General features: G+C 53.1%; 1 protein-coding gene across 15 annotated transcripts in view; it reads left to right on the top strand.

The window, feature by feature from the left end:
• Positions 1 to 16,368, top strand: part of ATP2B2 (ATPase plasma membrane Ca2+ transporting 2) — a 380,163-nt gene that overhangs the window by 337,160 nt on the left and 26,635 nt on the right. For all 15 annotated transcript variants that reach the window (XM_061397083.1, XM_061397086.1, XM_061397080.1 and 12 more), the window contains 4 exons: positions 4,590 to 4,831; positions 6,442 to 6,676; positions 15,501 to 15,680; positions 15,870 to 15,957. In XM_061397083.1, the coding sequence (XP_061253067.1) occupies positions 4,590 to 4,831; positions 6,442 to 6,676; positions 15,501 to 15,680; positions 15,870 to 15,957 (745 nt within the window). The remainder of the gene's footprint in view (positions 1 to 4,589; positions 4,832 to 6,441; positions 6,677 to 15,500; positions 15,681 to 15,869; positions 15,958 to 16,368) is intronic.

Genomic DNA, 16,368 nt, shown 5'->3' with positions numbered 1-16,368 from the left:
ATACCCAGAGGTAACACTGCTGGATTGTATGGTAATTCCGTGTTTAATTTTTGAGGGACCTCCCTGCTGGTTTCCACAGTAGCTGCGCCATTCTGCATTCCCGCCAAGGTTTCCAGTTTCTCCACATCCTTGCCGACACTTGTTTCCTATTTTATTTTGGATAACGGCGTCCTCATGGGGGTGAGGTGGTACCTGCTCGCTATATGTTTTTAAATCTCATTTTTTCAGATGTTATTTATAACTTGCTGCTCTTCGGGTCATCATTCCTTGTGTCTGAGCTCCAGTCACTTCCAAGCATCCCAAAACAGGAGCATGAATTGCCCTCTCAAAGTTATGCTCACCCAGCTCACCCAAAGTTAGCTGCACCCAGCACCCCCAAAGGGCTTAGTGCTCATACAGGGACATGTGCAGTAAACAGCACTGCATTGGGAATGAAAGGAACTGGAGGCAGCCCCAGGCCTTTGACCAGTCTTTGCAGGAGGTCTTTGACCAGTAGCAAATCACTTCCCCCAGGCCTGCCTGCTGCCCCTCAAAACCAATGCCTTAACTCTCTTACAGACTTAGAGCCCTGGAGAGCAAAGGCTCTTGGGAAGTCTACAGTTATAACAAAACCTATGGGTTTGTTGAGATTTAAAAAAAAAAAAAAAAGCCTAAAGAAAAAAGGGGCGAGTCCCTACTTCTTAATAATACACGTAGGCGATTTCAGAGCTCAAGTTCACGGAAACAAATTGAATTATGGAGGAGCCAGCTCTGCCTTTTGCAGCCATGGATTGTTTGAAATCCTTTTAGGGGAAAATTAAAATATTTCATAGAGGGTAATAAAATGCCGTGTGTTTGCAGGCATAACTGCTCAGCTCTCTTGGGCAAATAAGTAATTAGCCATTTTTATTTCGGTCCTCTGTATCATCATCTTCTTTCATAAGCAGGGGGTGGGGGGAACCGTGTGGAAGACACATAAAACTCTGGAAATCACCAGAAGGTTAATTATAAAATTGTAAAAAAAAAAAAAGTAAATAAATATGTAAATTTTCAAAGCACACATAACCACATGCTGCAGAGACTAAGAGGAGTGCTTAATGTCTCTTTTCCCAAACATCAGGAAGAGGGAGCTGTCAGATTCTTCTGCTTTCAAGTCACATCCACACAGTGTGGGAGTGGGGAGCCTTCCGAGGCCCACAGTGCTGGGACCTAGTCGGACATGGCATGGAGCAGGGAGGGTATTCTCAGGCTGGACCCACGGCCCCCAGAACCCTCGGAGGAACCCGCAGCTCCACCTTGTTCTGCCATCCTTCACTACGGCCCACGATGCACCTGAAGGAGTGGGTTGATTTTTTTTTCTCAGCTGGAAATCATTTGCTCCAGCCTTTCCATGTGACACGTGGGGACCCTGAGGCTGACGACTTAGGGTCCACGGCTATGTATGACGAGGTCAGTGCCCGTGACCCGCCGTGTCTCAGGTCTGCTCCTGGGGCCTGAGCCCTGACTGTGGGGCAGAGGGGGCTGGCCAGGGACAGGTCCTGTTGCCATCCTTCCCCCCGCACTGCCAGCCCATCCATGCCAGCATCCTCTGGGGTCTGCCTTCCTCTTACCTGGCTGCTCGTATGAACACCACCAACAAGGCTGAGAGTGAGGGTTTGGAGGGCTCCTGTGCGAGGCTGGTCTGAGACCCGCAGAGACCCACCCGTGGGGTAGGAGAGGGACACAGCATGTTCACAGACAGTGTTCCTCTTCAGTGTCTCTCTGGGGTCTGCGTTTGTCCATGGTGGCTCTCACCGCTCCCAAAGCCACCTCCACCCGGGTTGCTGCACACCGATTTTATACAAGTGGTCTGCATGTGTGGTGGGCGGGGGGGGGGGGGTGCAGCTGTGGGAGCTGAGCCTGCCTGCCACGTGAACTTCCCACAGCCACCTGCTAAAGCTGCCGTCAGCGCTCACGTGGAGCACCTTGTGCTTACCTGGCCACCTGTGCCTCTCACCCCCTGCCCCCAGGGCTGGTCTGCATTGAGCCATCTTGCAAACAATGAGTAAATACCTACTGTGTGCCAGTCTCTGTGCTGGCCCTGACAACCTGGGCAGGGGATGGAAGAATACAGCTCCTACTCAGGGGGTGACAAAGTCATCAAAGACAAGGAGATACCTGTGCTGGTCCTTAAAGGGCGAGGGGAGTTTGCCTGGCAGGGAAAGGAGGCAGGAACTGCAGGGCTGAAGGGACAGGGTGGAGAAACAACAGCCTCTGTCCCGGCAGCCACGCGAGGAAGTGAAAGGCACTGGGGAGATGTGGTTGGTGGTTTCACTGAGGTTCAGGGCAGAGGCTGTGGTGTCCTTGCAGCCCAGTTAGAAAGGAGCAACCCCCCATTTCATCCGACCCGCTTCTTCCCCCGCTGTGTCTACACATCCGTTCTCGACGTCTGCGTCCCCATTCCTGCCCTGCAAATAACTTCACTGGTACCATTTTTCTAGATTCCACATACATGCGTTTATATACGATACTTGTTTTTCTTTTTCTGGCTTAACGTCACTCTACATGGTAGGCTCTAGATCCATCCACACATGTCCACTGCTATATGTAGAATAAATAGCTAGTGAGAAGCTGTTATGTAGCATGGGGAGTTCAACTCGGTGCTCCATGATGACCAAGAGGGGTGGGATGGGGGTGGGAGTGGGAGGAAATTTCAAGAGAGTGGGGATATATGTATGCGTATAGCTGATTCTGTTCATGTATGGCAGAAACTAACACAACACTGTAAAACAATTATATTCCAAGTTTTAAAAAAGAACAAACTAGTGCCCTAAATGGGGATAACTCAAAAACTGAATGTTTTTGAGAATGAAGCAAGTTACAGAAGAACGTGTACAGCCTCCTTACCTGACCTTTGGAACATGTAAAACAGCACTGCACATATATACCGTAAGTTAAACTACATGAAATTGCCGATGGTTGGCCCCTGTGACACAAAATTAGCTGTTGCGTTTGGTTCAACCTCAGCTGAAGTCACAAAGGATGTTACATTCAGAGCATAGAATACCACCCAGCCGTGAAAAGGATCACACTGTTGAGGCATGGAACAACTTGCCTGGACAGCAGGGGACTGTGCTGAGTGAAAAGAAGCCAACCTCTGAAGGTTACATACTGTACAGTTCCATCCATATAACTTGCACAACATGGCAGAATTACGGAGCTGGAGCACAGATTAGGCGTTGCCAGGTGGCAGGGAGGGGGAAGGGACAGAGATGACCGCAGTCATGAAAGGGCAGCATGGGAAGTGAGTCAGAAAATATGGATTCATGCATATATGTGGAATCTGGAAAAATGGTATAGATGATCTTATTTGCAAAGGAGAAACAGAGACACAGACATAGAAAACAAATATATGGACACCAAGGGGGCAGGGAGTGGGAAGAATTGGGAGACTGGGATTGATATATCTATGCTGTTGATCTATGTGCAAAATAGATACCTGGTGAGAACCTGTTGTATCGCACAGGGAGTCCCACTCAGGGCTCTGTGGTCACCTAACTGGGAAGGAAGTTCAAAAAAGAGGGAATGTATGTGTACGGAAGATCCCCTGGAGAAGGAAACGGCAGCCCACTCCAGTATTCTTGCCTGGGAAATCCCATGGACAGAGGAGCCTGGCGGGCTACGGTGCATGGCTTCACAAGGAGTCAGACAGGACTTAGCAACTAAACAACAATAATCACACGTATACGTCTAGCTGATTCACTTTGCTGTCCAGCAGAAGCTAACACGGCATTGTTAAGCAACTAGATAGACTCCAGTAAAAATTCATTATAATAAATTAGGAAAACAAACCATAGACAGTAAAATTTAAATTTTATTAAAATTTATATCCACATAGAAAAAGGCACTAAATTTTTTACAATGGTTATCTCCAGAAAAAAAAAAAAAAAAACAATGGCACAGGGGAGTGTTGTGGTGAACAGCTGTGCACCTTGATGATGGTTGTCACAGGAATCTACACATGATGCTGTTGTTCAGACCTAAACACACATAGAAGTGCTTTAGTACTGGTGAGATCTGAATCCCGCCGGGTCGGTTCTACCATCGTCAACACCTTGGTTGTGTTCTCGTGGTGCAGTTGCTCGGGAAGTGAGCACTTGGGGAAACAGGATGAAGGGCATAGGACACCTCTCTGTATTATTTCTTGTCGCCTGTGAATCTAGCATGAATCTCGAAACAAAAAGTTAAAACACAGAGGGCAAGGATGAATACCAAATTTAAGAGTTTCCTTGTGGGACAAGGAGTGGGTTATACAGATGCAGAGGGCTACATGGGGGACTCAACTTTATCTGTTAGGCTTGACTTCTTAAAAAAAAAGAAAACTCTGAAGCGAACAAGGCCTCAGGTTCTGCAGAGCTGGGTGGTCCGAGCACAATTTTTTTTTTATTCTGTCACCGATTTATGTTTGAAATCATAAGTCTTAAAAAGCCGATCTTGGTTAATTCCCATCATCCGAGAGGTGGGATGCAGAGGCCCGAGCGCGGGAGCATGTAGGAGCAGCCCCACCCAGCCCCGCCGCCCCGTAGTGCCCAGGTGGCCATCCCAGCGAGCCCCGCTGCCTCTCCCCGCAGCCCCCGGAGAAGGAGGGCGCCCTGCCCCGGCAGGTGGGCAACAAGACGGAGTGCGGCCTGCTGGGCTTCGTGCTGGACCTGAAGCAAGACTACGAGCCCGTGCGCGCTCAGATGCCCGAGGAGAAGCTGTACAAGGTCTACACCTTCAACTCCGTGCGCAAGTCCATGAGCACCGTCATCAAGCGGCCGGACGAGAGCTTCCGCATGTACAGCAAGGGCGCTTCGGAGATCGTGCTCAAGAAGTGAGTAAGGGAGCCGCGGTCTACGCAGGGGCCTGGCGCAGGCCGGGGGCGGTGCTGTGGGCGGGGCCGGGACGCCCAGGGCTTTTGCTGCTGCTGCTGCTGCTGCTGCTTCTGCTGCTGCTGCTGCTAAGTCACTTCAGTCGTGTCCGACTCTGTGCGACCCCATAGACGGCAGCCCACCAGGCTCCCCCGTCCCTGGAATTCTCCAGGCAAGAACACTGGAGTGGGTTGCCATTTCCTTCTCCAAAGCATGAAAGTGAAAATTGAAAGTGAAGTCGCTCAGTAGTGTCCGACTCTTAGTGACCCCATGGACTGCAGCCCATCAGACTCCTCCGTCCATGGGATTTCCCTGGCAAGAGTACTGGAGTGGGGTGCCATTGCCTTCTCCAGCTTTTGCTGCTATTTCCTCTTAAATGGAAAAGACACTGGTGCTTGGACAGAGGGAGGGCAGGAGGAGAAGGGGGCGACAGATGATGAGATGGTTGGATGGCATCATCGACTCAATGGACATGAGTTTGAGCAAACTCTGGGAGAGGGTGAGGGACAGGGAAGCCTGTGTGCTGCAGTCCATGGGGTCACAAAGAGTCGGACACAACTGAGCAACTGAACAATCTCTTAAATGTTCATGCAGAGAATTCTCCCTTTCCCCCCTAAGTCACTGTCTCATCGGGAAATTCTCCCTATTATCACTGTTGGAGCCCCCTCCTGTCACTTCTCTGAGTGTGGAGTTGGTTGACAACACGATTTTCACTGTTAGCCAATCTCATCTGACTCCAGGTGTCAGAAATAAACTCGGAGAACTAAGCAAGTCAGGCCCCATCTCTGCACCCGTTTTCCCATTTGTACCTTGAAGGGGAATCAACCCTTGTTACACATTGGAATAGCCCCAAGGAGATTTCTAAACAAACAAACGCTGATTCCTGGACTCGCCCCAGACAAACTGAATTGGAACCTCTGACCTGAGGCTCGAAGGTGGGGATTTGTTCAGTGCTCCCCCGAGCCATCTTGATGTGACTGGTGAGGTCAGAAACCCCTCACCTAGGTTTTATGCCCTCTGAAAACCATTTTAGCTGTGAAACTACCTTTTCAGATGATATCTTGTGAAAATGAAACAAAGTAGATAGGTTCTTGGTGGATGGCCTGAGGGCAGATACAGCAACCAGGCCACCTGATTTCTTTTTAGTTGGTCCTGATTTCAAGTTCTTCCCTGGTAGCCAAGCTGGTAAAGAATCTGCCTGCAATGCAGGAGATCCCAGTTCAATTCTTGGGTTGGGAAGTTCCCCTGGAGGAAGGCATGGCAACCCACTCCAGTATTCTTGCCTGAAGAATCCCATGGACAGAGGAGCCTCACAGGCTACAGTCGATAGAGTCGCACAGAGTCAGACACGACTGAAGCAGCAATCAGCAGCAGCGGATTTCAAACCTGCCTGGGGCCCAGTGGTCAGGACCACCCCAAGCGTTATGAGAGAGGGACTGGACGGGCCCTGGATGACCGACCCCGGCCAGTGCGGGGTGTCACTTGGGATGTGGGGGTGCGCGCCAAGCCCATCGGCGGGAGGGTCCTTGGGCCCTTGGCTGCACCTTACCGACCCCCCTCCCGCCTCCTCCAGGTGCTGCAAAATCCTCAACGGGGCAGGTGAGCCTCGGGTCTTCCGGCCCCGCGACCGGGACGAGATGGTGAAGAAGGTGATCGAGCCCATGGCCTGCGACGGGCTCCGCACCATCTGCGTGGCTTACCGCGACTTCCCCAGCAGCCCTGAGCCTGACTGGGACAACGAGAACGACATCCTCAATGAGCTCACCTGCATCTGCGTGGTGGGCATTGAGGATCCCGTGCGGCCTGAGGTAGGTGCCCCACCGTGGTGCCCCAGGGAGGGGGTGAGGCGGGGCATCCAGCCTGCTGCTGGATGACCTGGCATACACCACCTGACCGCTCTGAGCCTCAGTGTCCCTGCAAGGCCCGCTGGTCTCCTCTGGACCTTCTCCTGCACTTTCTGAGGACTGTGAGACTGCTGAGACTGCTGAGACCAGCAAAGCCACACTTGTCTGCTTGGGCCCCGGGGCAGAGCCCACAGCCTGGCAGGCAGTGTCTCTGACGTGGGGTCTATCCTGGAACAGTCCACTCGATCACCCAGAGACCTTCTCTCCGGGGCTCTGGGGACAGGCATGGGGCCTGCCTTGCCCTGGAAGCCTCAGAGGAGTCAGGATTTCCTGTCAAAAATCCACAGGCCCCAATTCCAAGGTCCCTGCAAAGGAGATGCCCACTAACAAAGGTCACCGCACTCAAGAAGACCCCAAACATGGGCATCCCCATCAGCAGTTTAGAGTTCTCTGCATGCAGACCGAGGTTCCCAGTTAGTTTTCCCTAGTGATGCATCGGGCAGTCTGCCTTCATCAGGTTTCCAGGGCAACAGAGTGGGAAAGTTAACTGAAGGTCACATTCTCAAGCCGAAGGGAAGGAGGAGGCATGATTGTGTCCCCTCCCCACAAAGGCCGAGGGAAGTGATGTAACACGTGCATCTGTCGGGGCACTCGGCTGACACAGTGGGTCTTCCGTCTTCTTTAGCTGAATCTGAATTCAGCTGGAGATTTGCAGGGTTGGGGGAAGACGGGACGTGCATGATCAGTTGGGCTGCCCAGGCTGGAAGCGGGGTGTGAGATGACGAGAGAGCAGCCTTGAATCTTTAACACACCACTGTGGGCAGGCAGAGCACACTCACTCACCCTGGGAGCCGGAAGTGGGGGCAGGACACAGGAGGGGGTGGCCTCTGCTTCCTTGAGGACTAACGCAACTGCTGGGCCGGAAGGGCTTTGATTGTGGGATTTGGTGATGGCCTCTTGGGAGTGTTACAGACCAGGGTTCTCGGCCCCCTTAATCAATAGAAATTGATACGAGACCAGACAAGGCATTCAGGCAAGGCTTTGTTGGGGCCCCTGCTGCAGCAGAGGGGAGCAAGAACAAGTAACAGGTTTCTTTAGGGGATCGCCCACCCCGTGGGTGGTCTTGTGAACAGGGCGCATGCACAGCACCCTGCTTTTGCTCCCAACTCTTCCAAGTGGCAATAGGGTTCTCCTGGTCTTTTTTGTATCTTGTTGTCTATAATTTGTCCCAACTGGGCATGCATGCAGTCATTTGTTGTCCCTTACAGTTTCTTCTTAATTTGTTTTATGTATTTTTGGCTGCCCTGGATCTTTGTTGCTGCATGCAGGCTTTTCTCTAGTTGCGTGCAAGCAGGGCTCACTCTCCAGTTGTGGCGTGCAGGCCTCTCATTGTGGTGGCTTCTCTTGCTGTGGAGCATGGGCTCTAGGCACGTGGGCTCAGTAGTTGTGGCACACGGGCTTAGTGGTCCTGTGGCATGTGGAATCTTCCTGGACCAGGGATCGAACCAGGGTGCCCTGCATTGGCAGGCAAATTCTTAACCACTGGACCACCAGGGAAGTACCTTTATGGTTTCTTCATATTCTGTTGCTTGAGGAGATGACTGCCCAGGTGCTAGCCCTGCAGTAAAGGGTCCCAGGCTGCAGCCTGTCTCGGGGCCACCTTCCTCCACTGAGGGCAACTTCAGGGTGCCCCACTTACCCTGTCACCGTCCTCGGGGGCATCTCTGGCTGTTCCCTGCTCTTCTTGGAGCCTCCATGTCCCTTTCTTTCAAGTGAAGGGGGAACAAAGAAGCTCCTGCCCCCCAACCCTGCCAATCCCCGGCTGAATTCCAAGCTCCTGGCCTCTGTGTTGTAAGATTCTGCATTCTAAAGACCAAGTGAAACCTGACGGTCACAGACGTGGCCTTTCACATTTAGGCAACAGGGAGATGGGTCAAAACTGTGAGTTTGGGCATCAGACAGACCTGGGCTTCTGAGTCCCTCAGCTGTGTGACCTCGGTCCAGTTACATAACGTCTCTGAGCCTCCATTTCTTCATCCGAAGACTGGGGATAAGAATAGTATTCTAAACACACACACACATGCCTCCTTCCTCCCACCCAGAGCCTAAAACAGCAAAGGCAGTTAGTGCCCCTGGGGCTTGGCACCAGAGCTGTATGCTTTTGTCTACAGCCTGTACCTCTCCCTGGACACACAGCCATTTACCAGTCTCCCTGGGGGAGTGCCTGTTCATTACCAGCTACTAATGGGATTGGGCTTTGCTGTAATGTGTTATACCCTTACAGGCGACTGAGATGCACAGTGCACGAAGCTGGCCTGCGGCTCCCCGGCCTTCCCGTCCCCAGAGCCCCCTCCAACCCCCATGCCCGAGCTCCTGCCTTGTCACCCTGAAGCAGAGTGGAAAGCAGCATTGCACACACAATATGTTGTTTCCTGGTCGTGACGCCCAGTGATGAGAAATGTATCTTACGTCAGGACTCAGCAAACACACACACTAAACCAAGATACGACTCTCACAGAGTAATGTGATGCACTAAAGTATTTTCTGTTCTCTCCTATCTCTTCCTTCATTTTTTTAAACACTGGTCACCACCCACAGAACTGATTTCACAATCCACTAAAGGGCCGAGACTCAAGGTCTGAAAGGCTGATCTAGTCCAGACACCTTCCCACTCTCCCAATTTGCAGAAGAAACACGGAGACCCAAGTAGAGCCAGTGAGGGGCCCACAGTCTCGCTGAGTGAATCCAGGTCTCCTGCCTGGAGCCTGCGCCTGGGGGCCACAAAAATGAGAGGGCAGGTAGCTGTGGGTCAGGGGGTTGAGAAGAGGAGAGAGGGCCTGAGAGGGCTGAGCGGAGTCCCTGCTGTTTTCTGTATCCAGAGAAGCTGGCTTCAGGCACAGACACTGGGAGGGGGTGTGGGCTTCCCAGGGTGACGCCAGTGGTAAAGAACCCACCTGCCAATGCAGGAGACCTAAGAGACTCAGGTTCGATCCCTATGTTTGAGAAGATCCCCTGGAGGAGGGCATGCAACCCAGTCCGGTATTCTGGCCTGGAAAATCCCATGGACAGAGGAGCCTGGCCGGCTATAGTCCATGTTGCAAAAAATCGAATGCAGCTGAAGCTACTTAGCATGCACGCATGCACACTGTCCACCCTGCAGGGCTGGGTGCACAGTCAGCCCGCACTGGAGAAAGGGGGCCTGATTCCAACCCCAGCTCGGACACTAGCAAGACACTTCTCCGCTTCATGCCTCAGTCCCCTCATCTGTAAAATGAGCGGTTGGCCTGGGGACTCCCCAGGTCCGCGTCTGAGCCAGCAGCCTGGGAGGCTTACCCTCAGTCAACACATCCTGTGGCGACCTTCCATCTCCCCAGGGCTCACCCTGGGATGTGAATTTAGAAGCTGGAACTGTGCTGGAGGGAGGGGGCTTACTGGAGGGAAGTGGGTTCTCATCCCGCCCCTGCTCCTCCTTCCCATAAGACCTCCTGTACCTTGCTGCCCCGGGCCTCAGGTTCCCCATCTGAACAATGAGGAAGTTAGACATCCTCATGTGAGGGGCACGGCGGGGTTCCTGGCGATGCTTGTGAAAGTGTTGAACCTCTTCACCTGTTGACTCAGCATCTCCCGTGAGGCGGGGGTGGGATGCAGGGCCTGAGGAGACTGGCAAGTATGTGTTTTGATTTATTTGGGTACTTTAGGCTAGGTGATTTATGGGGGCAAATTCAACAGGTTAAACGGCATGGACAGGGTGAAGTAGCCCCCATGCCAGCCCCAGACCCGCAGTCCCCACCACAAAGGCAGCCACGGTCACCGGTGTCTCAGGTTAGGGTCACGTGCGTGTGTGCTCAGTCACTCCAGTCATCTCCAACTCTTTGCAACCCCATGGACTATAGCCCGCCAGACTCCTCTGTCCATTGGATTTCCCAGGCAAGAATACTGGAGTGGGTTGCCGTGCCCTCCTCCAGGGAATCTTCCCCACCCAGGGATCAAACCCACGTCTCTTATGCCTCCTGCATTGGCAGGTGGGTTCTTTACCACTAGCTCCTCCTGGGAAGCCCTCACCCTAACCTTTGGGAGGAGTGTCTCTGCCTACAGGGAGAATGTTTGTGAAAGTTCCCAGGACAGCCGTGAGGCCGGCCAGAGTGAATGGCCCCACCTGGACCACATCTAGGGTCCTACAAGCCTGGTCAGATTCGTATGCAGCTGCTGCAGGAAAAGAAACTCTGTGTCCCTCAGTTTCCCCATCTGTCAGGGGGAGAAACTCTCATTACCTTCCTCCCTTGAAAAGACAAAGGGCAGAACAGGTTAAAACAGGCTTGCCAACCACCCGACTCCCACCCCCAAGACACCACCGCAGTGCATTTTCCAAGGCTGATGGAAGCCAGCGAGGATAAAGCCATCAGGAGAGCCACGGCTGGAGATTTGCCGTGTTATCTGGGGGCGTTTGGAGCCCTTGGAGTCACAGACGACTGCTGTCACCAGAAACAACAGATGTTTTAAAGCCTTTATTTAATGAAAACAGGAAGCACCCGTTTCCTGGCTGGTTTTCCTCAGCGAGAAATATCGAGGATAATTTTAGTGGAAGAAGGAATTTTTTTTTTTTTTTTACAGCTATTGTATCTATGGGGAAAGCACACTTCAACCAGATCGATGCCTCTGGGGCTTGAGTCTTTATCCTCTCTGCATCGTCCCTGCCCAGAACAGTTAGATGTTCCTTAGCTGTGCGTCGCATAAATGAATGAGTGAGGTGGTAAAAGGAAGGGCTAAGCAGCTGCAGGAGGCAGAGCATTGAGCTGGAGGGGCCAAGGGTGGCTCCTGAGTGGAGAACGTTTCATGTGCAGGATGGCAAAGATCTGTGGGCACAGAGATTCAGGGAGAGAGGGTATCCTTGGTGGAGGGGACACCACAGGCAAAGGCAGGGAGGTGGGATGGGATGCTGGGTGTTTGGAGACTCCTGAAAACCCCAGATGGGTTGCTTTTCCTTTTTAAAAAAAAAATCTTTTTTTTAGGTAGACCATGTTTAAGGTCTTTATTGATTGTTACAATATTGGTTCTGTTTTATGATTGGGGTAGGTTTTTTTGGCCACGAGGCCTGTGGGATCCTAGCTCCCCAACCAGAGATTGAACCCACACCCCCTGCATTGGAAGGCCAAGTCTTAACCACTGGACCACCACAGAAGTCCCCCTCAGGTTGAGTTTATAAGAGAACACGGCAAGGATGTCCAAGGTGGGGGCACTGCTCAGAAAGGAAGCAGAGTATATCTCGCAGTGGCCAGGGGTTTCCAGATCTGCCCCCGGTCCCCGCCCCCAGTCAAGGCAGGTCAAAGACTCCTAATATACCTGACCCAAAAGCCGTGGTGCGGCGCCCACCCTGTCCCACCACCCCAAGCACCTGTTCCCATGTGTGCTCCAGGTGCCCGCGGCACCCCACCCCCACATCTGCACCCCGGCTCTGCACCCCCTTCACCACTCTGGAGCAGAAAGAGCAGACAAGGGAGCCTGGGGTGAGGCGTCTCGCCAGCCTCCCCCACCCCCTCATCACCAGCAGGCACTGGCCTTGAGCTTGGTGCCGTTTGCAGGTCACAGATTTCTGCAGCAGCAGTGAAGGGTGGAAACTACCGTCCCATTTTATAGATGAGGAAACCAAGGCTCAACGGGGAGCCTGGGCAAAGCCCAGCTCAGCCTTTTGGTCCCTGAGCCGTCTCTCCCCAAAGCAGAGGTGCCTTCACTGTACAGAGCCAAGTGTGGGGGCCATAAGAATTAACCTCCTCCTTTTGTCCCAGTCTGGCTTGTTGGGGTGAAGCTCAGATGGTAGGGATTACACGCAGGCAAATTTCAGCTCCCTGAGACCATCTTGAAAGCAGAAGTCCTTCTAAAACGTGGTACCCATCACCTCATTCCCAGTTCAGAACTTGCCATGGCTTCCAGGCCTGAAGGAGCGAGGCCCTGGGTCCCAGACCTCTGGGCCTCCAGCCCGTCTCTGGCTCCATGGCCAGCAGCCAGCCCCTACCTCTCACCCTCCCTGGGCGTAAGGTCCCCCCACATCACCTGCAGCAGTGTCTGCAGCATCCTCCCTTTCTCTGCCTGCGCACCTCATGGGCAGTTTTCTGAAGCCAGGACCACAATGAAGTGGTCATCTCTGCAGCCCCAGCATGGGCACAGAGCCAGGCATCCAAGCCTTAGTTAGTGTTGGCTAAAAAGAGGGAGTTTGAGCATCCCCTCCTCTGGAAGCCCTCCCAGATTTCTCCTCCCCACACACATCCTTCTTAAGCAGCTGTGTCCTCCTCTGTGCTCCCCAAGCCCTCTGTACAGATCTTTACTGAAGAGTCTATCTCTGTACAAGAGAGTGGGTCTGACCCAGAGTTGTTATTTAGTCACTCAGTTGTTTGTATCTGACTCTTTTGTGACCCCATGGACTGTAGCCAACCAGGTTTCTCTGTCCATGAGATTTCTCAGGCAAGAATACTGGAGTGTGTAACTTCTCTTTTATTTGAAAAAAGGATTATGTGAAAGGGTACGATAGACTTGCTCTACCATTGGGCAGTCAGCCTTAGAAGGGGTGAGCACCCTGTCAACAGAGGCATGTAACAGAGGGGATGCCTGGGAGGGGATCTAGGCAATTAGCAGAGGGTCAGAGTCACCACCTAGAGTCCCTTCCAACTCCAAGTGCCTCTGAAGCACAAAACCTAAATTACTCCTTTCCGGGCAGGAAACAGATAAAGGTATGTTTTCCCAGAAGAACAGTGGCTCTTTCGTGTCCTCTGGGGCAGGAGACAGTGGGGGGCCGCAGCCGGGTTACAGCCATCGTGAGGACATTGGTAAATTATGTAAACGGGATCTCGGACCTCCCACATCCCCACTCCCTCCAGCTCTGTAAAAAGAGGTCACGTCTGCTCACGTGAGCAGGCGCCGTGGCGCAAAGCAGAGGCCTTGCTCACGGGGTCCCAAGCCCTGCGTGGGCACCAAAAGGCTCCTCCTCATACCCTGGGAATACACCCAGAGGCAGCCCCTGGTCAGCGTGTCCCGCTCCAGCCCTTCAAAGGACGGAGAGCACTCCCTGTCACCACGGGCTTCTTAGAGAACTCAGGGAGCTGGAGAGGCCTCCCCAGCCTTGACCCGGGCCCTGCCTCTCCCGAATGTTTGTTTCTCCCTCCACTGCAGGATGGGGGCTTCCCAGGTGGCTCAGGGGTAAAGAATCCGCCTGCCCATGCCAGAGACACGGGTTCAATCCCTGGGTTGGGAAGATCCCCTGGAGGAGGAAATGGCCGCCCACTCTATATCCCTTGCCTGGGAAATCCCCTGGACAGAGGAGCCTGGTGGGCTACAGTCCATGGAGTCGCAAAGAGGCATGACTGAGCAACTGAACAGCAACAACAACATATTTGAATTCTCTCAGCAGTGACTTGTCAGGGTAGGCAGGGATGAAAGTGAGTTCTTAGACCCAGAATGTGCAAGAGGAGGGGGCGTGGGATTCAATCGCCAGGTCTAAGATTCGAAAGTACTTCGGTCGTTCAGTAGAACTGGGTTTTCTGCCCTCGACATGTCCTCTCCCACTGAAGGACGTTTGGCAGCAAATATTGCTTTACTATTGTGCGACTTGTCACTGCCCGTGGGTAAGAATCACTTGTTCAGTTGATCTGTGCTGTGTATAAAGGGCCACAGCAGCTCCAGGCTGGTTTTTTAAATACTTGTATATTTACTTTATTTTTGTCTGCGCTGAGTCTTCACTGCTGCTTGCTTTGCTAGTTGTGGCGAGTGGGGCCGCTCTCTTGTGGTGTGCTGGCTTCTCATTGCCGTGGCTTCTCTTGTTGCCGAGCACGGGTTCTAGGTGTGTGGGTTCAGTAGTTGAGACCTGAGGGCTCTAGAGTGCTGGCTCAGTGGCTGTGGTGCAGGGGTTTAGCTGCTCTATGGCATGTGGAATCTTACTGGACCAGGAGTCGAACCCATGACCCCTGCATTACAAGGCAGATTCTTAACCACTGGACCACCGGGGAAGCTCCCAGGCTGGCTTTTGCATCCTAATTGCTAGACAGATCCAGAGCTCTGCATAGGTGGGGTGGGGAGTAGGGGTGGAGTAGGGATTAGAGGGCAGAGTTGGGGGATTTGCTGGCTCCTGGTTGGCTGGGTCTGCTCTGTCCTAATTGGTCCAGATGTCAGTCTATCGTTACAACAAGGGCAGTAGGAAGTCCTTATTCTCCCAGGGAGATGTCATGTTTTACCTGAAGCCTAGTCATTTGCATTTATCTAAGGCAGTGTAACACTATGTAAATAATATGCCCTAAAATGCAATGTTCTTCCACTGCCCACCCCCCCAAAAAAAAAACCCCAAAGTACACAAATGTATTTAACATTGCATTTGCAGGAAATGTGCATGTGGATAAAGCAGGGACAATATCCTGTGCAGTAATGCAGTGTTCTGTACTCCTGCCTGGGACCATATCCAAGAGGGTGTTTACTGCAGTGTTTCTTAAAGTTCTTGTCCAGGTCAGAATAGTCAATGGTCTTATCTTAGGATGCACTGTCACTGTCGATAGGTGATGGCTGTCAGGGACACTGCAGGAAAGAATTGTGAGACCACATCAGGGTTTAATCAGAGTGTGCTGGGATTGATTAGCAATGCCTGCCATGGGCACAGGAAGGGAGGAGATGGTCTGCGTGCCATCAGGGTCTCCCAGTCATCTAGACCCCTTATCGTGGTACTGCCTGTGAACAGGCTCTGGAATCCATAAAGGCAGGGAGGGCCTACCCTAGGTGCCGTCCACTCCATGGCTCCTGCCCTCCCTCCCAGGTCCCGGAAGCCATCCGCAAGTGCCAGCGAGCAGGCATCACGGTCCGCATGGTCACCGGTGACAACATCAACACAGCGCGGGCCATCGCCATCAAGTGTGGCATCATCCACCCCGGGGAGGACTTCCTGTGCCTTGAGGGCAAGGAGTTCAACCGAAGGATCCGCAACGAGAAAGGGGAGGTACGTGGCCCAGCGCAAAGGGTCCTCGGAGGGTTGGGCCCGAATGGGGGCCCAGGAGGCACGGGCGTGCATGGTAGCCAGCCAGTATGCTGCTCAGAGCCCAGTGGTCTAGGAAAGTCCCCTCCCTTACCTGGGCCTCGGTTTCTCTCCTCAACCCCACTCACCTGCCCCTCCCGCATCCCTTTCCAGATTGAGCAGGAGCGGATCGATAAGATCTGGCCAAAGCTGCGGGTGCTGGCTCGCTCCTCACCCACGGACAAGCATACCCTGGTCAAAGGTAAGACCTGGGTGGGCCCAGGCAGTGCTGAGGTCCAGGCACCAGGCCTCTGGGGCTTTCCTGACCTAGCGCCTTCAGCTTCTTTCCAGGATGACAGCGGCTCCCGCCTGGGATTCCTCATACCTGGGGACGCCCCATACCTGGGGATGCCCTAGGAGGCCTGCCAAGGGCCACAGCGGCATGAGGAGGTGGTGGGCCTTTGGCCTAGGTCCCCCCTCCCATGGGCAGCAATGGGACTGAGGGCTGAGGAGCCCACCGACAAGCTGATTTGGGTGGTGTATCTTGGTTAATGTTCAGGTTGAATGACTGGACACAGATCCTGCTGTTCCCATGTGATGCTGTCTTAACCACTAGGTCTGACACTCAGCCCACTTCCTTTGCGTATGTTCCCAGTCTGGCCCACACCTTGTG

This window comes from Bos javanicus, chromosome 22 (genome assembly GCF_032452875.1).
Source record: "Bos javanicus breed banteng chromosome 22, ARS-OSU_banteng_1.0, whole genome shotgun sequence".
Lineage (NCBI taxonomy): Eukaryota > Metazoa > Chordata > Mammalia > Artiodactyla > Bovidae > Bos > Bos javanicus.
The sequence above is the reverse complement of the archived record's forward strand: the minus strand, read 5'-3'. Positions and strand labels throughout refer to the sequence as shown.